This window comes from Lontra canadensis, unplaced genomic scaffold, assembly GCF_010015895.1.
Source record: "Lontra canadensis isolate GAN:19392208 unplaced genomic scaffold, GSC_riverotter_1.0 scaffold10, whole genome shotgun sequence".
Lineage (NCBI taxonomy): Eukaryota > Metazoa > Chordata > Mammalia > Carnivora > Mustelidae > Lontra > Lontra canadensis.
Window position 1 is genome coordinate 8,828,768 of NW_022631004.1, and position 26,380 is coordinate 8,855,147.

The window sequence follows — 26,380 nt, forward strand, 5'->3', positions numbered from 1 at the left end:
GGGGAAGAGAGACCCCCTCCGCCCCAGGCCGCCACAGCAGGGTGAGGCAGGCTTCAGATCACAAGGCCCCTCAAAAGGAGCTCCACACTCCAAGGACTCTAGATCAGGGGATGAGGGAGAAGTTGGTTTGGTCTGTGCCTGGGACGAAGAAGGAAGCATCCAAGTGGCCGCCCCCACTCCCGACACACACAGTGGGGGTGTCATCATGGGCAGGGTCATGGCTGAGACTCCTCCAGGAACGGTCTGGATGCCTGACCAGCCGCTCCACTGCCCAGCTGAAGGCAGATGGAGAGATTAGCACTGAGACCTGGCCAACAGAGGGAACACGGGCTGGGGGGTGGGGGGATGGAGCCGCCCAGTGAAGCGAGTCATGAGGCCCGGCCCTGACGCAGCTCACGCACCAACCACTGGGGAGCACAGCCCCAGACCCACCCCTACTCAGGAGTCACACACGCCATAGGGAAAGGCCTGTTCATGGGGCTGGAGGTGGCCATCCAGGATTTCACACGCCAGGGAAGGCTGCCACCCTCAGGAACACGGCCTGCTGTGAAAAAGCAAGGCTCTTTGTTGATAAACTCTACCTGTGGGCACGTGCCAACATCAGAGGAAAATGAATTTCTACTCACTGGGTACCCAATCATAAAACATTACAGAGGGAATGAATTCCATGATCTCTTCCCCATACGGTCACACACCGATCAAATAGTAAATTACATTTTATTTCATTTACAGAGAAGTTGGGGCAAAAAGGTGGTGTCTGGAAAACAGCACACAGGTGAGAAGCACCAATGGGAAGCCTGTTATAAATACGCCAGTGCGTTCTAAGTAGAGTGAATGTGGGGCCCTGGGAGGCCGGCTCAGCAGCTGCATCTCTCCGCTGCCCTCTGGGTTTGGACACATCCCGCCTGCCAGCAGCAGTGCCCTCCACACCCCATCCACCACAGCCAAGAGCACAGCCCAGAAACACCCCCACGAGTAAGTGAAGTTCCCTTTCTCATCTCAGCAGCAGGTGTGCAGGGAGCTGCCTGGTGGACCTGTCACCACGGGGGAGGCTGGGCAAGCTGAGGACAGGATAATTAAAAACTCACAGTCCAAAGTCCCAAGGCTTGACACGTGAAAAGTCCATCCTGTCAATCTTGACGCCCTTCTCCAGCTCCACAGGCCGAAGCAGTTCCCTGCGGTACGTCCACTGCCCCTGCCTCCGGCAGTAGGTCCCACTCCCTGCCCCTGGAGTGCCCATTGGTGATGTGGAGTTCCTGTGTCCAGGTGGCTGTGGGTTCCGCCCTGGAGGCAAAAGGCCGGTTCCCAGGTGCCAAGGTCCACATGGGGCCTCACTGGCCAGGCACTAGAGCAGCTTGACGTAATTCTGTGGGATCAGCCCCCTCTTGCCATTCAGGGTCCCTTCTAGCCAGCCAGGTTCCCTCGAGGTTTGCACTGAAAAGTAAGAGAAATCACTTTTTACCAAAAACACTCCCAAGCCCTTGCTTCCTGTGGAATTCACTGCACCGCTGTGTACATTAAAGGCTCAACCAGAAGAGAAGGAGGCCCATGACCAGGCTGTCTGGTTACAAATGTGTACAAGTGGTATTTATAGGATCTGCCCCTCAGCCACTACAGTCCCCATCATTCCTCCTGCGGCAGCCTCCTAACTGGTCCCCCAGCTTCTCGTCTGGGTCCTTCTAATCCCCATGCATAAAGGAGCTCAGTGAACTCTCTAGAACATGGAGCTGATGACATTCCCCTGCTTAAAGGCTGGCAGGGATAGGAACAGACCTCAGCATCTACTGGTCGGGTGCACAGACACCCGGTCCTGCCCAAATCCCCAGCCTCCCCTCTTACTCCCCACCAACACGGTGTCTTTTACCTCTTCACCAGGTGGTCTTCCTCTCAGAGACCTCTACATGCCCTGTCCTCTGGGGAGACTCCCTCGACCATTCCCAGTACTCCTCAGGCCTCACGGACATGTCTGGGCACCTGTGTCTATGCCACACAGGATGCGGTGCTCCTGCAGTCGGGGCCTAGGCCGCACACATCTGAACACAGCGTGGGGCAAACTGTAGGCATCCAGAAGTATCCGTAACAGATACAAAAGAAAAGGACTGCAGGCTGGATGGCAAAGGGCACAGGGTCCAGGCACTGGTCACCAGGGTTTGGAAGTAAAATACAGCAACATTTAACGGCCCCAACTGCGGGCAAGCCGCACTCAGGCCTCAGCCAGGGCTAGGAGCGAAGTGGCAGCTGTGTGTGGAAAGGGGAGGACACAGACGGCCCAGAGCTGGCTGAGCCATGCAGCTGGGATCGCCCCCCAGAAGAACAACTACCTGGTGTCAGAAACTGGTACACCCAGCCACGGGCCCACCGCACAAAACCTGCACAAAACAGTACTTTCTTCGGTGTGCACCACACATTCTTGATTCTCTTCTGAAAAGCTGACTCCAGCTCAGCCAGATGGAGTTTGTCACCCACTTGTGTGTGGCGGCCACCGTGCGACCTCCGCACACCTGCTCCCTCGGCTCGGAGGCTCCTCGTCTGCCCAGGACTGGATGACACCTCCTCAGCCTGCAAAGAGCAGCTGGGGCGTCCCACCTGCCGAGGCCAGCCTAGAGCTCCAGACTAGGTCAGGGCCCCCCGGGACACACCGGTCATGTTCCGTTGAGCGGGGGGTGGTGTGAGCGAGAGTGAGACAGAGAGAGAGGATGGGAGGTTGACTGTGACTCTCCTTCTTCTACTCTAGGTTCTAACATGACACCGGGACCCTGCCACCCCCAGCATCATGCCCGGCACATGAGGATTTGTTTAAAGAATGAATAAGCAAATGAACAAGGCACGTGCTTTCCGGGCGGTCCAGCAGCCGGTCACCTTCCTTGCTCACTCACTGATTTCTAGCCCAGAATCGGTCCTCAGAGCAGGATTTTCTCACTTATTCCACCTCCCCCACCCCCAAGCTGGCAATGTCATCAGAACAGCAACCTGGAGAGCCTCCATGGAAAGGGGCCCTGGGCTCAGGACAGACAGCCTGGAGGGGAGACTCCCAGCTGACGGATGCCAGCCAGGTGCACCTGGGGAATGACTGAACCCTCGGAGCCCCGCCCAGCCCCCTCCCCTGCAAGATGGGGTCACCAGCACTCAGCCTGGAGGACCGCTACAAGGAGTTTGTAAAACAGCTTATGGAAGAACACCTTGGAGTTGCTCACTGTTTCTTCTCCTATACACAATGAACTCCCACTCTTCCCCGAGTGGGTATTAACAGACACGGGCAGAACAGAAGAGAAAGAAAGGTAATTTCCCATAAAGCTGGGGGTGAAGGAGGCCTAAATGTGGGAAACCAAGTGCGGTCGGGAATCCTGCACCAACCCTCTCACACACCAAGGGCCTTCTCCACAACTCATCTGCTGCCTTCACAGCCCTCATCTCCCCAAAGGGCATGAGAGAAAGGTCACCAATGTAGAGAAGGGACTGAGGAGACTCTCACCGTATCCAAGAGCCTGGAAGTGGCCAACGGCTGGGAAGGCGATGGAAGAGAGCAAAGAACCCATAGCTGGGCCTGCCCAGGCACAGGAAAGGTGGCTCAAAGGCTACAGATGAGGCCTGTGAGGGTCTCATCATCTGTATGAAGACTTAGACCCTCCGGGGAGCATCAGATCCCAGAAGACCTACCCTAGGCTCCTTGCTATATACTTGGCTGATCAAACCGCTTCCTCCAATGGCAGTATGAAAGTTCCATGTGTCAGCCTGGTGAAGCCATGGTACCCACATGTTATTCTGGATGTTTAGATGTAATGAACAGGGAAATCAGTAGACTCTGAGTAAAGCAGATAACTGGCTGGGATATGGGTGGGCCTCACCTAATAAGTTGAAGGCATGCATGGAAAAAAGACTCCCACAAAGGAGAGGGTACCCTGCCCTTGGCCTGCCTTTGGACACAGACTACAACTACTTCCTGGGTCTCCGGCCCATTGGCCTACCCTGCAGGTTGTGCATCTCCCACAACTGCATGAGCCAATAGCTATCTACAGAAAGCGATCCACTCATTCACAGACACAGTAACATCCCATGTGTTCTGTTTCTCTGGAGAACCCTAATGCAGGCCGTGTCAGAAATAAGTGCCTCAGTGTGGGGGTAGATTCTGACTCCAAGAGGCAGTGAGTATAAGTGAAACAAGGTCCTGGCTGGAACCCTGGCACCTTCAGGACTGAGCAACCCTGGGTGATTTACTTCATCTCCTCTGACCTCCATGCTCCTCTTTTCTAAAAGAGGGGAAGCGATAACTCATTTGAAGTTACTGCAAAGACTAAAATGAGACAATTTACATGAAGTGTGATGCCACACATACACCACGTCCACGCCCTGTCACCAAGAGAAAGGGCCCTGTCCTGCCACTTATGAGCCGTGTGGCCCTGGGCGAGTCACACATCCTGAGGAACCCAATCAGTGTGTGATGACAATTATACCAGTGCTCCCTAGTACAATTGTTTCTATTGTTATAAAATATATATACAATTTACCATTTTAATCACTTGGAAGCGTGCAATTCGGTGGTATTAAGAAGAGTCACAATGTTGTGTGACCACCAGCACCATCTCCATCCACAGAGCTTTTACACCTTCCCAGACTGAAACTCTGTGTCCCTTCAACACTAACTCCCCATCCCCTCCCCGGGCTCCTGGGACCCTCCATGCTACTTGCTGTCTCTGTGAATTTGCCTATTATAGATATTACATATAAATGGAATTATACACAATTTGGCCTTTTGTGACTGGCTTATTTCCCTTAGCATAATACCTTCAAGGTTCACCCATGTTGGAGCATGTCTCAGCATTTCATTCCTTTTATGGCTGAATATTCCATTATACATTTATCTACTACATTTTGTTTATCTGCTCATCTGCCAATGAACATTCGGGTGTTCCCCCTTTTGGCTACTGTGAAAATGCAGCTGTGAACATGGATGTCCAAACACCTGTGTGAGTCCCTGCTTTCAAGTCTTCTGTGTACACATCCAGAAGTGGAACTGGACTGGATGGTAACCTTGTGACTCATCCGTTTGAGGAACTTCCACGCTGTCTCCCAGCAGCTACATGCACCATGTTACATTCCTACCGACAAGGCACAAGGGTTCCGATTTCTCCACATCATCGCTCATGTTTGTTCTCTTCTGTGTTTTTGATAAGTCATCCTAATGGGTACAAGGTGAAATCTCACTGTGGTATGGCCTCCTCATTTACCATCCCATAACAACAGGGGCACGGGAGCCAGTTACAAGAATAAATTACAAGATGCTTTCTCCAGAACAGAATATGGACTCAGTTTTGGTTTGGGTGGGTGTTTTTTTCAGCATAATAAAAACAACACATATGACAAATATTCAAGTGTTATGAAGCATCATCATAATATAGTGGACACCAGGGAGCTACAGCGCATGACTGACACAGAGCTGTTCTTCTGCCAGATCCTCACCTAATGCCCCTCACACCACCTTGAGCTCATCAGGAGTTGAACACTGTATCTCATTCCCTTACCCCAGTTATGGTGAAAACACAGCTTCGTGGCACATGTACAGATCTCAAAATAATATGCTGCTTATTTTGCTTATTTCTGAGCTTGGCCAGAACCACATTATACAGAGCCTTCTGGCACTCACTTTTTTTTAACTTAACATGTAAGGATTCCCAAAGGTTAGGAATATATCTAGGAATACAACTGTTGGGTTGTGGGGTCTGTACAGATTCAACCTGCCAAGATAATGCTAAATTGTTTTGCAAGGATAACTCTTTATATATTTGAGATCTTTAAAACGAATCACAAAATGGAGTTTTAAAAGATTAATCTGGGCCGCACCTGCTCCCTAAAGCATTGGCTCAGTCACATATCCACATGGAAATGAACAGTCTGGGAAGCGCTGCTGAGAGATGGCCAGCTCCCAGACACCCTCCCACCAGGGGCACCAGGGGGCCCCCTCCAGTCGTGCCTGGCAGCCTATGGAGGGACACCGCTCCCCACTCTGATCGTCTGCCAGCTGAAGGACCGCCTGTCTGAAAAGAGAGCAAGACTGGCCACCCAGCAAACGTGTTTCCGGAGTTTCCCAGGCCCAGAGAGAAGGGAAGGTCCATATGGCAGTCCCAGGAATAGAGGCTACCCTGAGACTTCACCAAATCACCCTCCCTAGGGGATGTGGGAGGCACTTCCCCGGAACAACAGCTAAGCATTCATGTGTCTACGATACAGATCAATCTTCAGCCTAGAATTTAAACTCAAAACTTATGTCCAGGTCCACACGGTAAGAGGAAAAGAGCAAGGAAGAACTATCAAGCTACTTCATTACTAAAGATCCCTTTCTCTTCCACACTCTGGTTCAGGGTTTCTCACTGTCGTGTATATATTACAAAGCACAGAACTACCAATGATGCAGCCCATGGGCCACTTTAACCTGGATTTTGTCTTTACCAAAGGCCACTGGATGCCATAAACCAAATTCCTATGTTGCCCATACGAGGTGCAAAAGGGGATTACACTGCAAGAGGCTTTACGATAGCTGCTAAGGCTCCAGTGGGCAAGTGAACACAGAAAAAGGTCTCGGACATTTTGGAGGCCAGAGTATTGCTGGTGTGCACAAAGGAGGTGGTCCTGGCCATATTCCCATGGCCAGTGCTGTCACAGTGGCCACCAGGAACTCTGCCTTGCTTCATGGAAGCTGAGGCCAGATGAGCTGCCCATCTGTTCTACTCTGTGTCAGTCCTCGGAAGGGAAGACCCCAAACCATTCAAAGAAGAGCTTCTCTACACATTCTAAGCAAGCACACAATGAATTACACATTTTCTGCTAAGAGATCTATTACACATAGAGATGAAAATACAGAGTAAAAAGAATAAATGCTGTTTAAGAGCCTTTGACATTCTGTACCTTTTAAGAACTAGCCCTAAGACATAGCAAGTGTCAGGGTGTAGGTTCTGAATGTGTCCCTCTGTGTTGGCCATGCTTCTCTGTGCCCCTGTGGGAGGACCACAGGCAGCATACACAGGACAAGACGCTCACATTAAATAAGATGCTCACATGCTTGGGTAGGGGAAGGTGGCAACATGTCAACAAGGCAGGTACAAAGCAGCTGGCCCTGAGGGAGGAACCGAGGAACCATTGAGCCAGTAACCCAGACAGAGCTAGACTCCAGCACTCCAGGGAACCAGGTCTGAGGGAGACAGCACAGAGCCCACCCACGGCACACCACAGTGCGCCAAGCATGGCTCCCTGCTTGTCAACATCCTCCGTGGACATCTGTGCTGTTCTCAAAGCCCCACCTACATCTGTGGCCCCAAAGGCTACCTTGACACCACATCACTCTTATAGGCATTCTTGAAGATGAGGATGGGGAATTGGATCCAGAGAGAGCTTAAAGAACTTGTCCAAAGGTACAGGGAAAGTAGAAAAGCCAATCTGATCTTAAGCAAAATAATGACGTGTGTGTGTGTGTGTGTGTGTGTGTGTGTGTGTGTGTGTGTCTCCTGCAAATCATGTAGGGACTTCAGAGGTGGAGAAGCTCAGTCTCTTGTGTCTGACATCTGCTAGCCTTTCCCCTGTTACCCATGCTGGCAGAAACCGGATTTGGTTGAGGTCCTAACCCTCATTCACATGTCTGTGTGCCCAGAGGAGGGGTCCCCGTGGTTCGGATTGCCCCAAGCCCTGGCCAGTGATGGGTTTAGAGTGAGCATCTGACCTTGCTCTGACTACTGAAACATGAGGGCAGGTAAACTAGGCAAACTGTTCTGGGAAATTTTCCCATTCTTAAAAAACACAAGGATGAGGCATGCCCTTCTGCGAGGGTCCAGCATAGCTATGACGCCCGGACTGGCAGCCATCTCATTCCACTGGGGAAGCTGGCCAGAGGCCCCTGACCACAAGCTGTGAATGGCTCAGAAGAGACAGCTCTACCATGATGGTGATGATATCTTTGAGAATGTGAATTAACCAAACCTTCCAGACTTAATCACCGTAAGAGCCAATCCAATTTCATGACTGAGAGCTGGCTGTATCAGTTTCTGTTACTTGCAGCCAAAGGCATCCTCACAGATATACCTTCTACAAAGGTAAATATCTCACGAACAATACAGCCTAAGGTATTTCAGAAGCTCCCAATCAGGTCTAATCACACAACGTAAAAATTCACCATTATTTCTCAAAAGGGTGGATTCAGCGTTCCCTCCTGCCATGTTGTGTGCCAGTATGTGACAGGCCTGAAGTAGGGTGGATATTTTACCACACTCTCCTGGAAAAAATCACACGAATATGTGTTTCGGTGATAGAGGAATGACCTTGCTTCTACTCCAAGAACAAAATTTCTCCATAAAGTATAATTCTGTAATATATGGGGTTCTGGTGGGAGTGTTATTTGTTTTCTGGCACTATCAAGAGTCCCTGGCTCTCAAGAGTACATACCACACACAGAGAGAAATGTATTCTAAATGAGGCAACTGGCAGGGCGCTGGGGTGGCTCAGCTGGTTAAATGCCTGACACTTCTTGATTTTGACTCAGGTCATGATCTCAGGGTCATGAGACCGAGCCCATCAGGCCCCATACTGGGTGTGGAGCCTGCTTAAGATCCCCTCTCTCTCCTTTTCCCTCTGCCCCTCCCCATCCCGCTCTAAATAAATAAATAAATAAATAAATAAACAAACAAACAAACAAACAGGCAACTCGCTTTCTAAAAAAGACAATCAGGAGTGCCTGGGTGGCTCAGTGGGTTAAGCCTCTGCCTTTGGCTCGGGTTGTGATCTCAGGGTCTGGGATCAGGCCCCACATCGGGGTCTCTGCTTCCCGCCACCCCCTGCCGCCTGCCTCTCTGCCTACTTGTGATCTCTCTCTCTTTCTGTCAAATAAATAAATAAATAAATAATAAAAAATTTAAAAAAACAATCGCCAGCAAACACTGCATGACTGACGATATACCACTAAGTGTTGTGTTGATATATTCCACATATTCCAGACATTCTGGCTGACCGACCATTCCATTCAAACATATAAGATCCTCACTGCCTCCCCAGAACTCTTTTGGGCAGCTCCACCCACACGCATCACTGTTTCCACAGCAACCAGTGAATTTCATAATGAGCAAGACTGTTAAGGAAGAAATCAGGAGAGGGGGAAAAGAGATAAACAATGAACCATAGGAGAAATGTGTGAAACATTAAGCCAGGTAGAGCTCCTAAATGCTTGCATGTGAATATTAAAGACTCAGATAAAATCCAATACACAAAGTCAATACCCAGATCCAGAGAGTCACACATTGTCCAAATTGAGCAAAAATCATATAAAGCATAAAAATGGGAAGGGAACTATAAACCAACATTTTTGACAAGAGTACTCTTCTGTAATTCAGATTTGGCAAACCTGGCACATTTAGGAGGTTTGGCTGGGGACTGTGGGAGAGGAAAACAAAGGATGCAAATTAGAAGTATTTCTTAATTCCAAATGGCACTAGCTTCTTTACATCAGGAGAAAGGTATCCTAAACGAAGATTCACAAGAGTTCAAAGGGCTGGAGAATCATCAAGATGAAAGCAGAAGTGGAGTTCCATGGCGCTCCCTGTTCCCGGTCACCGGTGTTCAGTTCCTGGCAGCCAACTGGGCCAGCTCTCTCCAACCCAAAGGTCAAGGGATGGACGTGTGCCCCTGACAACCCCGTAACCAGTGACTGCTTACTCTGGATTGTAGACATTCGGAGGGGGGACAGAACATATGCTACCACGGAGCTCCCACTAATACTCACCATCCTCAAAAATTGCTCCTATCTCAAAAGATAATTCTGAGCTGTGTTCTGCTTCGCATGGATACACCGCTCGAGCCTTCCGATTGACAACGCTGAGAAGGGAACATGAAAGACACAAATTAAAACGTGAAAAACCAGGAGGGGGAACCTCACCTCCCCCCAGCCCCACCCCTTCCCAAATCTCATTTATTATACCACCAGTGGGACAACTTCCAAAAAAAACCCAAACAAACCAACCAACCAAATAGCAGTGAAGTGAACACCAGGCACAACTACAGCACTTGATTTTCAAGTAAATGATGGGTTTCAAATTCAAATCTTTCTTCAGGGAGCTTCTCTGAGCAGCTTTCACTGAACCTCATCACCTAATTCTCCTCTCTGCCTGGTGGGATGCCCTTTCCTATCATGCAGCATTATGGGAGACACAGGGTGTTTACTTCTAAGCACCGTGTTCCTCTATTAGGAAAAGCACCCTATCTTGAGACAGACGGCGAGGCAGCGAAGGGCAGAGGCACACATGCCCCAAGTGACTTGGGCAGTGCACAGCGGAAATCCATCTGTCCACGCGGACAGTCTGCTTCCACACCACTCTGGAAGGAGTTTGTGGCTCTGAGTTGGGTCTTCTCTATTTGACCCCCTTGCGCCTGCCTCCAAAATGCATTTCAAGGCCAATAAGCTTCTCGCTGCTTGTCAAAATGCCCTCTGTGCCCTTCTGGGGAAAGAGCATGCCAGGCGAGGAGGGAGACCATGGTGTCAGCCAGATGCAGACTGAAGCAGAAGGAAGTGCCCCACCTCACCGGAGTGGGGGAAGCCAGGGAAGAAAAGAACTTCAGCCGACCACCCAGGATGAAGGGCTTACTACGCCAGCTCCTTTGGCTTCTGCACAACGGGTCCATTAAATGGCCATGTTAACCCCTGTTCCTGGGACCCTGTTCACTTTCTTTATAAAAAAAAAAAAAAAAAAAAAAAAAAAAAAGGTGCTTTATATTCATGTATAATAAGTTCTTCCAAAATAAATGGTTTCATCAATGCATAAGAAGCACCAAACAAAATGGGGGAGGACAGTAGATTCAAGCAGCTCTCACATAAGGCAAATTTCTCCAGAGAATGTATTTGCTCTTGAACCAAGCACTGCCTGAGATAAGGTGGTCAATGTCACGCATGAGCTCCAGGAGGCTTGAAGAACCTGAGCAACCACTTTCATGTGGGGAACACAAGCTGCTCAGGCTGTTCAGGTCTAGGTGCTGCCCCGGTCTTCGACATCATTCTCCACACCCCATACCTTTCCGGCGGCTTGTCCACTATGGCGGCAGGCAGAGAGAGGGGGGAAGGCGGGAGCTTGGGTGAAGGAGGTGTAACAGCCGGGCTGCAGCTCGGTGTGGTCGGGGACTGTGTGTTAAGCCACTGGACCATGGGCGATCGCATCTGGCAGGGGCTGCAGGTAGAAGTTCGAAGGACAGGATTAATAGTATAAAAGCCACAGAACACCAAACACGTGACACCCCATTCCCCAATGGCTAAGACGGTAGCTTCCTTATCTCCCCCAGTGACCAGAACAGGACTGAATTCTCACTAGGTCTGTAGCCCCAAGAACCACAGTCCAAAGGAGCAATGCCTTGTACTTCTCCAGGTATGTGGACAAGGTCAAGTCTTGTCCAACCTAGCACCATATCAGTTCACTAATTAGGACACTAGAATCCAACTGCCATGACCAGTTACTTGGACTTTGAGGTGCTCATGTTCTCTGCTTATAAGGAAAGTGTCAGAATCTACAGTCCCAACTTATGACCTTTCACTCCAAAAACTTAACCCATGGCCTTTCAATGTTTAAAGCCCTTTCCTCTGTCACATACACAGGGCAACTCAGACAAAACTAAAGCTAGGAATCAAGATTCCTCTAGAGTAGACCAAAGACAGCGTTTACGAGAGAAACCCATGAGCAGGAAAAAAAAATCTTTAGGGACCTTAATGTTCCCTGATATTTGCAAATTTAAAAAAAAATGAAAAAGAAAAAAGCTAATGTAAAAAGGTCAGGGAACAGACTCACGAGGGGCCTCTAAACATGAAAAAGAATGCAATATATAGGTATGGATCTGAATTAAGTTATTCTTTAATTATCTCTAAACTGGAGGCTTGTGACTATGGCATATGAAGCTTACTTTAAAAGCACAGTGACGAAAGTTGCTCATTTCAGTTACATTTTCAACACACATGCATTTCAGTGGCTGCTACACCCAGATGCTCTTCACCTCAAATTCACCCGCTTCAGCTAAAACCAGTTTCTGTGAGCAGCTCCCTTATCCTTCCACATTCCTGAGCATTACCTTTGCTTCTTTCCTCTGTAGCAGAGCTAACATCGAATTCTGTCCATTTTTACTTCCACTAGCTCTCATGCTGTTCCGTTCTCTACCTTCTCATCAGGTTGCTTCATACCTGGGTCACCACTGTGGTCTCCTGGCTCAGCCGCCAGTCCAATTCCTCCAACTCAAGTAGCTCAACCAGCCAGCCTCAGCCACCTGAGACCCAGTCTGCCCCATCCGTCTCCCCAAGAATGAGTGCACTCCCCAACCTGCCCTCTGCCTGCTCTCCTGATGGTCCTGCACCCTGCCTCAGGTCTCTTCTCAGCTCTCAGGCTCCCCAACCCCTCTGCCAGCCCCAATCTGTCCCTTCCTCAGCTCAGTTCCGCCTCCCCAAACGCTTCTCCTTTGGTCTAAGTCACAGATCTCTGAAGGCCCGGCCCAGTAAGAAATGGGAGGGCAGCTTGGCAGGAGTTATTCTGTGATGGTTTCAGAGATTTCTCTTGCCTTTGGGGTAAAATCAGGTCTTTAACTCTTTCCGTAGACCTCACAGAGCCAGGCAGAGTGCTAGGCACGTGCAGTCTTCCACAAACACCTGAACAACCATTCTACAGCTAAAATTGGATTTTACAAATCAAGCACGTGAAATATTGCATTCCTGACTTGATAGATACTTAGTACGGTAGCAGGTCTCCTATCTTTTGATCAGAAAAGGGGAGAGGAGCTCACATTTTTTAAAAAAATGTTAGTTTTTGAACAATTTATTTACAATCCCCCCCCATCCAGCCAGTTCACATGGAAGTCATAAAACCTATTTCATAACCAAGCAAAGAAATCTATAAATCTCAAATGGTCTGTATTGCCTTATCAGAAAATGAATCTTAAGTGGTGTCTTACTAATCAGGAAGGGAGAGGAAGGAGTGACTGAAGCTCTCACAGAGAATTTAAGGCTGCACTTAGCCAAACAATTGCCATTTCATCTCCCAGCAATTATTCAAGGTGCTGGGAGGGCGGTGGTGGCCGCAGATGAGATGTTTTACCACACCCCCATCAACTCTTTCAGGTCATAAATAGCCTAGTGATTAAATGACGGCCATCCATCTGCAGAGAGGGAGGACAGCTACAGGATGAAGACAAAGTAACAATGGTGACTATACTTACAAGGCTCTTTAAAAACAAAGATCATAAATTTTATAGCTATTATCTACTTAATCCTTACTTTTTTTTTTTTTAAAGTGGTTTGCTTTTTTGTAAAGGAAAAGCACTCCTTCTGGAAAGTGAAAAAATTGTTGGTATGGCAGGTGCTCTAGGTCTAAGCCTATCCCTTAGCTCAGCCTTCTCCATCCTGTCCCAAAACAGGGATGCAGACTCAGCAATCCTTGTTCAGGGTCAAGTTCTCAACATTAGCTGTTTTTGTTTGTGTGCTGTGATCTTTTTGATGCCCTTCGATACATAGGTGTGCTAAGCGACCCAGCACTTACCAGTTCACCCACATAACTGAGCCCTGTCTCTGTATTCAGTTTCCTGGGTTCTCCCCACAGTATCTCAGAAGCCTGAGCCAGTCACTTCTCCTTTGGATTCCAGACTCCCACACGGCCACAAACTCTGTGAAGTGGAATATTCAAAAGAGGTAGCAAAACCCAAGTCTGGAAACCGTGTCTATGGGGGGGAGGCATCAGAAGTCACATGGAGAATCAGAAAGAGGAGACCTACGTGGCAAAACAAAGTTTGGAAAACAAACAGAACGGCTGCTGGGTTGGATACAAGAAACTTTTCACAGGTTTCTCCACTGGGAAGGACTGAGGAGGGGGCAAGAAGTGGTTAAGTAAATAGAAAGTCCTAAAACGAGTTCTCACCTCAGCCAACAGAGGTCCGATAAGGACATATTTCACAGGTGTTTCCCACAAGCAAACTGCCCGAATTTTTTTTGAAGGCAAGAAATTGTAAGCATAAGCTTCTTTACATAAACTACTTCCTCCACAGAATTTGGTGGGATCCTCTGTTTGTTTGTTTCAGGGTTTTTTTTTTTTTTTTTTTTTTTTTTTTTTTTTGGAATGAAGTTCAGAATTTTTTTTAACTATAGTTGACACCTGAACAATGTGAGAATTAAGGGCACTGACCCCCACGCAGTCAAAAATCCACATTTAACTTCTGACTCCCCAAAAACTTAACCCTCGCCCAAATGCCTTCTGTTGACCTTTGGAAGCCTTACTGGTAAGAGTCAATTCATGCGTATTTTGTATGTTACATTTGCATTATGTACAGTATCCTTAAAATAAAGTAAGCTAGAGAAAAGGTGTTTTAAAGAAAACTGTAATGAGGAGAAAGGACATTTACACTACTGTTCTGTACTGAAAAAATCCACATCGACATGGACCTGCACAGCTCAAACCTGAGTGTTCGAGGGTCAAATGTGTATTTAATGCTTCAAATATACTACTTCTGTTTTCCCAAAAAGCAGCAGAGGAAAATGTTGTTTCTGATATTTGCTTTCTATTCTTTGATTTAAAACACAGGGCATTTTGGAAATGGCAGCCCCCAGGAATGGTCTCACAGTTTTTCTCATCCTGAGCCCTCGGAGAGAATTAAGCCCTAAGGCATCCGGTACATAAAATTAACACCTCTTCTATACATCTAAAATGGTTCCAGCTACCCACATGGTGGGAGACAATTCTTGAAGGCTTCTTGTGTTGTGCGCTCCTACTGAGCAGAGAGGCACTGCCTGCCTTTGTCCTAGACTATCTTTCCAAGGATATCTGCAGAGCAAACAGCATGGGAAGATAGAGACTGGGTCTCCCCCTGGAGAAAAAAGCAGGCTTTACTGCCCATCATAAAAGATGTGGGTTTCCTAAGCTCCAGTTTCCTCTCTTATAACAGCTCGCATGCAGGTATCATGTGGCCCATGGGGCATTAGCCTGCGGGAAGTAGGAGTCAGGGAACTGTTACTCCACTACTGGTCTGTAGTAGGATCAGTCTTTTGACCAAGAGTCATGCATCTTCTACCAGCATCCATGAAACCACACACACAAATTTGGTGACTTGTAAGCAGAATAAGATTTCAGACTTCAAAATTCTTGACATTAACATCTTTGGGAGAATTGAGAAAAATACTCGGGCCATTTTTTTCTTTTCTTTTTTTTTTTCTTTTTTTTGCGGGGGGGCTGTGGTTCAGAGGAGAATTCTGGTTTAAAAAAAAAAAAGTCTTTGGGTTAAAAACCAAAAATGATGCATACTCTAACAATAAAAAGCTTATTACCTGCTAAAACATAATGAAATATTTTGAGTGTCCTCTCCCACCACCTCCCAAATTTAAACATCAAAAAACATTTATATCCTTCTTCCTGCTGCCCCTTTACAAATTTTTGATGAGTAGGACTGGCATGATCACAAACCACCAATTTTATTTAATGACAAGCTGCAACCAATTACAACAAAGTACCTAAGTACTACATATTTCCTGAAAGCCAACTTGTGGTTTGCAAAAATGGAGGCAAAAGTCGACTCTTCCTGAAAAGCTCAGAAACCACATTGACCAAAACAGAAATAAATTAAAGGGAAGTACTAATATCTGCTTGTTTGCTATCTTCCCAATTTCACACACTAAACTGAAAGAACCTTCTTCTGAATGGACCCCTCTCCATTTTTAGAACAGAAGAGCCAGTACCAACCACCTTCCTTTGAGGAGAAGCGCTTCCTTCTCAAAGAAAAGGAACAAATGGCAACAAGACGGTCTCACTAAAAACACATAGAGATTTCATACAGCTAACTCAGAAACTCATTCTTGAAAACACTTATACTGAAAGCCTATCTGGCGATTCCTAAGGCAACAGAGAAGGCTCCTGTGCTCTGGGGGTGGGGATTGGGAACACATAAGCAGGGCATAGATTGTGCATTTTTTAAAGCGCTGAGAGACTTCTATTAAAAAAATAAAAAATAGAAAAAAATGCACACTCTTGCTTTGGAGCATGTCTGTATTTCAGGGAAAGGCCCTGTAGCTTTCGTGGTAAGCAAGAATAAACCCTCAGACACATAAAATTATGACAGTAGCTGTGTATGTACATACTTTACAGTTTATATTTATAAAATGTAACATATCAGCAATATATGCTGCATCTGATTCAAACTGTGACCCACTCTTTTCCAATACCAGACTCGACACTCCACGCATATTAAAAACATTTTGGCAGCAGAAGAGCTCAAGCATTTCGGCAATGGGGGAGGGGAGTTAGGGCCTTAACTGTTAAAATTCGACAACAGCTGCACCAGTCACTAGAGAACTTCTGCATCTAGTGAACATTTCTTGAATAACATAGACGGGTCAGGCTTTGGGCAGTGCCGGTGACACAAGTGCCCGATTCTGGGCTCTTTGAGGAATAAGCATCATTTTAAATTTCAAAGGACACAGACCAGGGAGAATACATAGCAAGGAAAGAAATGATTGCTTATACGAAATGATTAAATCCTCCCTCCCAACCAAGATATTTGACTCTGATTATATGATGTCAGAACCACATCAGAAGTTTGCGTTGGAATGAAAGATTTTAAAACCTCATTTGCAAGGTCTCCGAGCAGAAGCTAACACATTAGTGAAATGATCTTTCATTCCAGCCTGGGAAACGTACAGCATAAGTCTAGAACAGCTGTCCTGGGCAAAAGTGTTTGAAAATGTTAATAAAGATAGAAGGAAATATTGTAGATCTGTATATTATGGGAAATCTCTGTTCAAATAAATGCCACAGTTCTTCCTTAAGTGCCAGAAAAGGAGAATTCCACCACCGGCACACTGTCGGTTCCAAATGAGCAAACTGAGGGGGGACGGCAGTGGCGTTAAGCAAACGCCTGTGACAAAGAGAGGCACCATCATCCAGGGATGGACGAGGAGGCCTTCACTGCCCATAAGAAGACTTGGATGTGGACCCTGTTCACTCATCATTTACGGTCTAAGAACTACCTGTCAGGCCCCATGCTAGGCCCTGGGGACACCCAGGGGACTAGGACATCTGCTCTCCATGAGTGCCCAGTCAAGTGAGTAGAGAATGACAAGTTGGTAATCATAACACAGTGTGATGACTGCCATGTAGAGAGTTGCCCAGGGTCCTTTGGGAGAACAGAGGAGGAAGCATCCAACGATCACGTGGGCCCTGAGAAGGCTTTCTGGACGACACAGTGTCTGCCCTGAGCTGGTACTGCCAGTGCCAATATCATTGTCAGCCCCCACAACCTGCTCCTGCGAGGCCCAGCCACACGCTCCAGTACTGTGTCAGACAGCCCACGCATGCCGACGTACTTCATGCCAGCCACGCTCCCATTTCACAGGACCTGAGAGAAGAGCATCTCAGAAAGCTCAAGAGGATTTACTCAAGGTCATGTGCGTGCTAAAGTGCGTTCTGACTAGTCTGCATGGAGCTCATAGCCTCGCGTCCTTCTGGGCGGCTGGAACAAAATACAAGGAGAGGAATGGAGAGGGATGGGAATCAGACCCACTTGTGGGGGGTGGGGGCAGGACTGTGTGGCTACAGAAGGATTATAATCACGCAAATTACAAGTGCAGGAAGTGCCGCTATTCTGAACAATAGTGACCTGGGTTCCCAAACCAGCTCTGGCTAATCTCCCTATGCTTTTTCTTTTCTTTTTTTTTTTTTTGTAGGCAGAGAGGACACTTCTCACTAGCTAGAGGCCATGGCAAGCAGCAAGAGAATGACCTCGGAGCGCCCACTGGAGGCTGGAGCCCGGAGCCCCACGGCACTGTTAGCCTCGGGTGAGGGCCATCCACACCAACCTGGGTGAGAATAAACTCCCTGGTCTCAGTTTCCTTAACGAAAACAAAAGGATTCACTAACAGGAGAAGTGGCTGTATGGCTTCAGTGGGGTGTTGGTGTGAGGCATCACGCAGTGACAGGCGCTCACTGGCTCACAACACTTCATAAATGAAGCTCTGATTACAAGCCTTAGGGACTTGCGGGTCAAAGGTCACCTCTGCCTTCCAGGGTTACATCATCACAAACAAGTCATTTTCTTTACCCAAAGACATCTAAACTCTATCAAAGAGGAAAAACTGGAGATATTCGGTGGATGTCATCATTAAAAAAAGGAAAAAAAAAAAAAAAGTCACTGAATGCCGTGAATGCCATATGGTATCCTGGAATGGATCCTGGAAGAAAAGGGCATGAGTGGAAGAACTAGTGAAATCCAAATCAAGTCTATAGTTAACAGTATTGTACCAATGTGAATTTCTTATTTTTGATAAAACTGCCATGATTCTGTATAAGATGCTAACAACAGGGGAAGCTGGTTGACGGGTTTAGAAGAAGCCTTTGTAGTAGTGTCTTTGTAGCCTTTCTGTAAATCTACAACTATTTCAAATAAAAATTTTATTTTAAACAATAGGTTGTAAAAAAAAAAAAAAAGCCCCATATAACTCTTTATTCACTCAAACACTAAAGACCTTTTGAAATTAGGATCACACCACTTGAAGACATTCAAAAGCCACAAGGAAACCTTTTGCTTGGTTCAACGACAAGAAAAGATTCATAACGATTATGTTTAAAAATCACCTACACTGTCCACCTTAAGGCAATTAGCCTCACTTGTTGAAAGTGGGTTGTGAGAAAGGTGTTTTTTCCAAAAAGATTTGTTTTATTTATAGATGAGATCAAGGTCAGCAAACTGTCTGGAACGGACCAGACACTAAACACTTCAGTGTTTGCAGGCCATATGCTTGGTCTCCCAGCAACTCCCCTCTGCCACCAGAGACAATGTCAATAACTGGGCCAGAGACAATGTCAATGACTGGGTGGCTGTGTGCCAATAAAACTTTATGTATACAAACAGGCAGAAGTGGGCCACAGTGTGCTGACCCCAGCACTAGAGGGACCAGATGAGAATCCAGTTCAGAGTGGAGGACTGAGGGAGATGACGATGATGGCAAATTCCCCTGGGCCTGAGAAGCCCCTGCCCCCCAAGTCCGTCTACACTGGCTTTGTGGCATGGGGCCCCCACTATGTGCCAGAAGCTCATCTGCAAATGCCCAGGGCCCACCTGCAGCAGAAACGCTCCTCACCAGCTGCTCATGAGCACCACCCATGTATCAAATCAGCACATAAAAGCAATAACTTGATCACCCTTGAGGAAAAAAGTCTTTTGCAGGAGGGGGGCAAGCGGGGAGAGGAGAAAGAGCCCCACAGGAAATCACTGGAGCACAGCTAAGACACAGCCTTTTCAAGCTGGACCCAGCCACTGTGAACACGCGGTCCTCCCCTCCTGCTGTGAGACACTGAGGCTCCTGGGGGTTTCCCTCCTTAAGGAGAAAGGATGCCACCACCTAGTCATCCTACAGATTACGAAGTTCACTCCACAGCTTATCATTTTCTTGGGTTTCACTATAAAAGAATTGTCTTCAAATTATATCTCTGACCCATCTTTCACTCAAAGATTGTTCCCGGGGTCCCATTTCTCTTCCTTCCAGATGATCGCTGGAATGAGGTAAGAGGGTTGCACTTCAGCTTGCTAGCTGAACAGAAAAGGAACTGAAGCTTCATTTCAGAAAATGATGGGGCACTAGAGGTCTCAGCATCGAGGTCTTGTGGGATAACTAACAGAAATGTTTCTACCAGCTCAATTCCTTTGTGGAAAATAGCTGCCACCCGGTGTGAGGCCTGAACATAGAACACAAGGCCTACCAAGCACAGCTCACAAGGGGTACAGCATTAATTTGCTAAGAAAAAACTCAGTTACTTACCAAGCTGGTTTTATGAGTTACCTGTTCTAATAGGTAAGCTATCCATACTGCTCAGAATAATTTACAGATTAGTCTGGTGCCAGGGGGTACCCCATGCCTTGGTCATGCAATAAGCAAAGGCCCTATTCTTACAGGGTTCTACAAAGGAGGTTCCTACACAAAGAGGCAAGAAGAGGATCCCCTAGCGGAGTCCTCCTGGACCAACCTCTCAGGCTTCCTGGGCCCCAGGACCAGAAAGGTTATTTCCCTGTACTATATGGTAAGGAGATTATGGAACTGATGAACCAGGAAGGCAGGTCAACTTAAACTAAGAATATCAAATTTGGTTCTCAGAGGGAAGCAATCCAGACAGGCGCCACCTGGCACTCTTAAGGGAGCAGTGAGTGGGTTTCATTAGATGTTATACCTTGAAACCTCACAATCTGGAAGGGCAGATGTGGCGATTCCCCTTTCACAGGCAATCTTGCTAAGCCCTGGTTTGTTTAGATAATTTACTTAAGGCCTCCAGGGTTTTCAGAAGCAGAATATGGATACAAAGCCAAGTCTGATTCTACATTCAACGCTACACCAGTGTAAACGATCTTCCACTTTACAGAGGACTCGGGAGGTCCTTGCCTTCATTTTGATGTAAAGACCGTGCCAACAAATGCAAGCACAGTGAATAATAAATCATAACAACAAAAACCAACAAAGCATAAAATCATGAGAAGACATAATTGGTTCTTTGAGTTAAGAGGGAGAAAAGCTATGACAAAATTCCGACCCATGTCTTAATTCTAGAAAGTCAACTTTCCATTATGGGGCTTTAAAGTGACATGAACCATCAACATTCTGAACTGGAAATCAAACCTTCAAATTTTGGAACCTGCAGTTATAGCACAAGGGAAGATGTGAATTAAACCACATGCGAATCTAAGTATATAATACAAATACCAAAAATGCCCTCAGGATGGTATGGAAAGTCATGAGGATGCTAAGCAGCCAGCTCTTCACAGAGCTGGAGAGAAGATTCAAGGAAATAGCCAGGACAGAAACTGCCCAAAACCCAGCACAGAAACAGACACATAGATCATAGATCAATGGAACAGAATAGAGAGCCCAAAAATGGACTCTCAACTCTATGGTCAACTAATCTTCAATGAAGTAGGAAAGAATGTCCAACGGAAAAAAGACAGTCTCTTCAACAAATGCTGTTGGGAAAATACCCACATGCCGAAGAATGAAATTGGACAATTTCCTTACACCACACACAAAAATAGACTCAAAATGGATGAAAGACCTATGTGTTAGACAGGAATCCACCAAAATCCTTGAGAACTCAGGCAACCACCTCTTCCACCTTGGCTGCAGCAATTTCTTCCTAGAAACATCGCCAAAGGCAAGGGAAGCAAGGGTAAAAATGAACTACTGGAACTTCATCAATTTAAAAGCTTTTGTACAGCAAAAGAAAGAGTCAACAAAACAAAAAGATAATTGACAGAATGGGAGAAGATATTCATGAATGACCTATCAGATAAAGGGCTAGTATCCAAAATCTATAAAGAACTTCTCAAACTCAACACCCAAAGAACAAATAATCCAATCAAGAAATGGGCAGAAGACACGAATAGGCATTTCTGCAAAGAAGACATCCAAATGGCCAACAGACACATGAAAAAGTGCTCAGCATCACTCAGCACCAGAGAAATACAAATCAAAACCACAGTGAGAACGATAGATTTTGGAGAGGATGCAGAGAAAGGGGAACCCTCCTACACTGTTGGTGGGAATGCAAGCTCATGTAGCTACCCTGGAAAACAGTATGGAGGTTCCTCAAAAAGTTGAAAATAGAGCTACCCTATGACCAAGCAATTGCACTACTGAGTATTTACCCTAAAGATACAATGTAGTGATCCAAAGGGGCACGTGCACCCGAATGTTTATAGCAGCAATGTCCACAATAGCCAAACTATGGAAAGAGACCAGATGTCCACCAATAAATGAATGGATAAGGAATATGTGGTACACAGACACACACACACAGACACACACACACACAGAGAGAGAGAGAGAGAGAGAGAGAGAGAGGAATATAACGCAGCCATCAAAAAACCTGAAATCTTGCCATATGCAATGATGTGGATGGAACTTTTAAAAGATAAATTTCCTATTTTCTTTTTAAACAATAAGCATAATAAGAGAGGGGAAAAATATAAGATACCAATATCTAGGGTGAACTGACTGCCCATGGCCAAGAAGGGTGAGGAGCAGTAAAATTGAGAGGAAGTCTCCCTGAAAGGGTGGAGAAGACGCAAAAAGGAAAGAAAATGAGATGAAGCGAAGAGGTGAAGACAGAGCTTCCATATGACTGCTATCTTCTAATTTCTAGATGTGTGCCAAATTTCACAGAAATTTGTTTAAAAATGTTAAAGATGATTAATTTTCTGAACTTCAGACAACTCACTCATGGTTTGTTGTGGTATACTAAGCCACAAATCAAACTTGAAGGGCTCCCAGCAAAATGTGTTCATCAACTTTTCCTAAAAAGCAATCATGGAACCAACAGTTGAGTAATTTAAAATGCCAAGTAGCTGTTTGTGGATAACCTCAAACTGCCCAATTTAAAGGAAGCAAGTTATTTCATTGATAAGCATACAACTGGTTACCAGTGAGCGCACACAGGGTCTACGGGTGACCTGCAGCACAAGGCTGCAAATGAGAATGGGAGTCTACTGTCTAAAGACTGCAAGCAACTAGCATCAAGTCCGGGTAGGCATGAATCTGTTGCACAAAGCAGCTCTGGGCAGCAAACATAGGTCAGGACTTGCTTAATATTCAGGATAAACTAAGCCAAGCTTCTCGTCAGAGGGGACAGAAAGATCTACCGCCTTCCCGGCCCGCCAGAGCACAGGGTGAGTTGTACCTCGGGACACCAACATTCCCAACCCCACAGACATATTCTATGATGCTGCCGTCTTGGAGGTGGGGATGGGCTGGCAAGAACGGGGGTGGCCCTTTTCATTTGAAATCTATAGAGGAAGCAGATGGCAATGGCGTGTATTTCTTAAAAGAGATTTTTTTTTTCTTTTCTTTCTTTTTTTTTTTTTTTTTTTTTTTTTTTGTGGCAGGGAACCTAAAAGGATTACTTGTCAAGAACCTGTTCCATCATTTACAATTGAAGAAAATCTGTTTAGAGAAAACCACTTTATTGGGGGGAAAAAAAAATGACTTCAGAACATCCAAAATACCTTGACCTATGATGTAATGTCCTCCAAGGAGACTGAGCTAGCAATTCTTCACTGGCAATGAAGTCACCCATCACCTTACTGAGTGTATAGGTAAGTAATAGCTCCTGATTGATTGACTGTAATGAATAATACCCACAAGTCATAAACATCAGCAGAAACCCAAGAAATCCAATTCTGCTGTATTGTTTCCTACCTGTCAGAGGCTACAGCTTTATTTACACACTGCCTCTATCTGAATCTCGGCTGCTATAGGTTTTCCTCTGCAAATTTGTTTTCCAGTGGCTAGGTTCACAGCATTTCTGTGTGGCAGAGCTACTGGGGTCCTATGTGATCCACATACATTTGTCCGTGTTTCAGGACATGAGAAAAAGCAAGTGTAAGTTTTGGAATGGAGAATCACTACCCTGGAGTAAAACCAGGCAGCCCAGGCACTGCCTCCTTTCTTAAAGCCCTAGATAGAGATTTAATGACACCACAGCAATTTTGGTTTCATTAAAAGGAATCTTAATCAGTATTTACTCAGAGCCTACTCATATTCAATACTGTACAGCTTGCATGCAGAGATCATGAATTAAAAAACACACAAACAAACAAAAGAGCACACAATGAAAACCACATTTACAGATGCAAAGGAAGCAAAGAAAAAAATGTTATAAAGAGAAAATGGTGAGATTAATTCCGTTAAATTCCTGGAGGAAGACTCATTCATCTTTAAAAGAAAGAAGGCAGATGGACCAGAAACAACCATAGTTGCTTAACAGACATTCAGTGATATACAGAAAGAAATGAGATTACCAAGAAGGAGGTATTTTTATAAATACATAATATTTTATTTCTCATTCTAAGAACTATGTCAAGATCATGAAAAATTCATAGAGTTATAAAACCCCATTTGTATCATCAATAATTTTATAACCTGTCTTAGAGTGAGAAAAAGACAGTGCCATGGACTGAACGTTTGCGTCCCTCCCAAATGTATATGTTGAAACTCTACACCCTTCTGTGTGATGCTGTTAGGAAGTGGGGTCTTTGGAAAGTAATTAGGATTCAGTGAGGTCATGACAATAGAGTCCTCACAAATGGAATTAGGTGTCTTTAGGAGAATGACAAAGGCAGCACTCTGTAAATCAGAAGCAGCCTCTCACCAGAACACAGCATGAGGACATCCTAATCCTGGAAATCTAACCTCCAGAACTGTGAGAAATAAATTTCTGTCATTTATACGCCACTCAAAGTTTTTTTGTTATCACGGCCTGAACGGACTAGAATACAGAGATAGGCAGACAGGCAGACAGAGACTTTGATAAGAATATACAGATATACATACGCATACACCACTTAAATATCGACTAACACTAACAGGTAAACATTACCTAATACTAGAAGGCAATATTTTCCCCATGTCCAGCATCAGGTATAGATAGAAAGATATCGAGAATCTTCCTAAAGACTACAGCTCTAGAGAAAGCTTCCTGAAAGTGGAAACTAAATTAGACCCTATAGATAGGTCAGATCGCCATGAGCAAAGAAAGGGGGAAATATTTCAGGCACAGCAAATCAAAGTATGGGGGAACCAGCCAGGGGAACTTCAAGACAGCAAACACACCATCCCAGAAGAGGTGGGGAGAAGAGGAGGCAAGAAGAGATATCACTCATCCTAATGACATTCCTCCGTGGGGAAGCTGTTTACAATCCACACATGCCTGGCTCCAAGGGGACAAGAGGGGCAGTTGTTTGTATCACCTGGCATTCTGTTAGAAATGTATACTTGGAGGCAGCCCCTCAAGCCTCAGTGTCACTCTGGGGGCAGGGGGCCAGCAGTGGGGGCTTTACAAGCCCTCCAGGTGATCTTGGTGAGTGCTCAAGCTTGGGACACACTCCTGACTTCATGATAAATCTGGATTGAAATATGCTTACAAGTAAACCCTTCAAAAGATACACAAGAAACACTCTACATAATTAAGAGAAATATCCATGCATTTTATCCATTACATGGGGGGAAAAAAACCCAATTCTTGAAGTAGGAGAAAGTCTACTTTATAACACAAATCTCCTTTCCAGATTCACTTCAACTACTTATTTTCTCCTCTCCCTTTTTGGCCTCTCAGTGTTGGAGTGCTTTCCATGACATTTTAAAATCTGTATGAATAGGAAGCTGGGGAATTCACTCCTCGTTTGATTTATGACCAAAAATATCAAGCCCTTCATGTTTCAGGCATGAACGTGCTACGAATTGAGCATTGGCTATATCATGGTTCATAATGTCACTTTCCTACAGAACCACTCTGGAAGAGACAGGACTAACTGAACTAGCTCCCCACTGTGATACATGCTTACTGAAAGAAGTAATTAGAAATCTGTTTTTTGCTTTAACACACACACAGGCACCCACACGCACCCATGCAAATTCTACCCCCAGAGTGCCCAGGATTAGATTCTTGGTTCCTATGTAACCACTGTCACTGGTGCTTGGAGTACTAAAGTGAAAAGAGAATTTTTAATCTAGAAAAAGAATAATAAAAATGACAAGCATGTTTGAGTAATATGCAATTTAAGTCCACAATAGACAGTCTCCGGCATATAAATATACATATATTACAATCTTGGGGGAAAAGAGCTCATCTGGAGAATGTTTCCATATTTTGAGTTTCACTTACAGTTTCAGTTAGATTTTCAGTCTTTAGGTCACCCCCAAATTTTAGCATACCAAAATTCTCCCAGCCTCTTTTAATACTTAATTAAGTTCATAATGATTTCATGTGAATCCAGCAGTAACTATAAAAAGCCAAGTAATGGGAGGGATGCTTTCCAATTCCATTTAAAGTCCCAAGAATGCCCAGTTAGGGCTGGATGACATCATTATCTAGGACTTATTTTAGGCAACTTTGATTTAAAAAAAAAAATTTTTTTTAACTTTGAAGACAAGACACCCAAATATTCTCAGGCTAAATTATAAATGTATTTTTGGATGTAATTTGATTGACTAATCAAATAAGGGCATGTAATTATTAGTAGGGTTCCTTTGTTGTTGTTGTTCTCCGAGCATTTGTTTGAAATTTGATTCTCTTTGGATGTCCCAAACCACCACCAATCTGCATTTATTTCACAGCTTGGTTAGTGCAGAAAGACAAACATGTAGTCAGATCATGTCCATGATGTTGTTTGTATTAGTATTATTTGTCCTGATATACCCGAGCTGATCTGCACATCCAAACTGAGAAGATAAAATCGGGTATTTCGGATGCGCCTGGGTGGCTCAGTGGGTTAAAGCCTCTGCCTTCGGCTCAGGTCATGATCCCAGGGTCCTGGGATCGAGCCCCGCATTGCGCTCTCTGATCAGCAGGGAGCCTGCTTCATCCTC

At 45.6% G+C, this 26,380-nt stretch overlaps 1 protein-coding gene across 1 annotated transcript in view; it reads right to left on the minus strand.

Annotated features, from left to right (window-relative positions):
- Window positions 1-908: 908 nt before the first annotated feature.
- ARHGAP10 (Rho GTPase activating protein 10) overlaps window positions 909-26,380 on the minus strand; it is a 317,186-nt gene continuing 291,714 nt past the window's right edge. Inside the window, exons 21-23 of the mRNA XM_032855552.1 lie at window positions 11,040-11,192; window positions 9,758-9,849; window positions 909-1,434 (exon numbers count right to left, since the gene is read on the minus strand). Of these exons, the coding sequence (XP_032711443.1) occupies window positions 1,346-1,434; window positions 9,758-9,849; window positions 11,040-11,192 (334 nt within the window). The 3' untranslated portion in view covers window positions 909-1,345. The remainder of the gene's footprint in view (window positions 1,435-9,757; window positions 9,850-11,039; window positions 11,193-26,380) is intronic.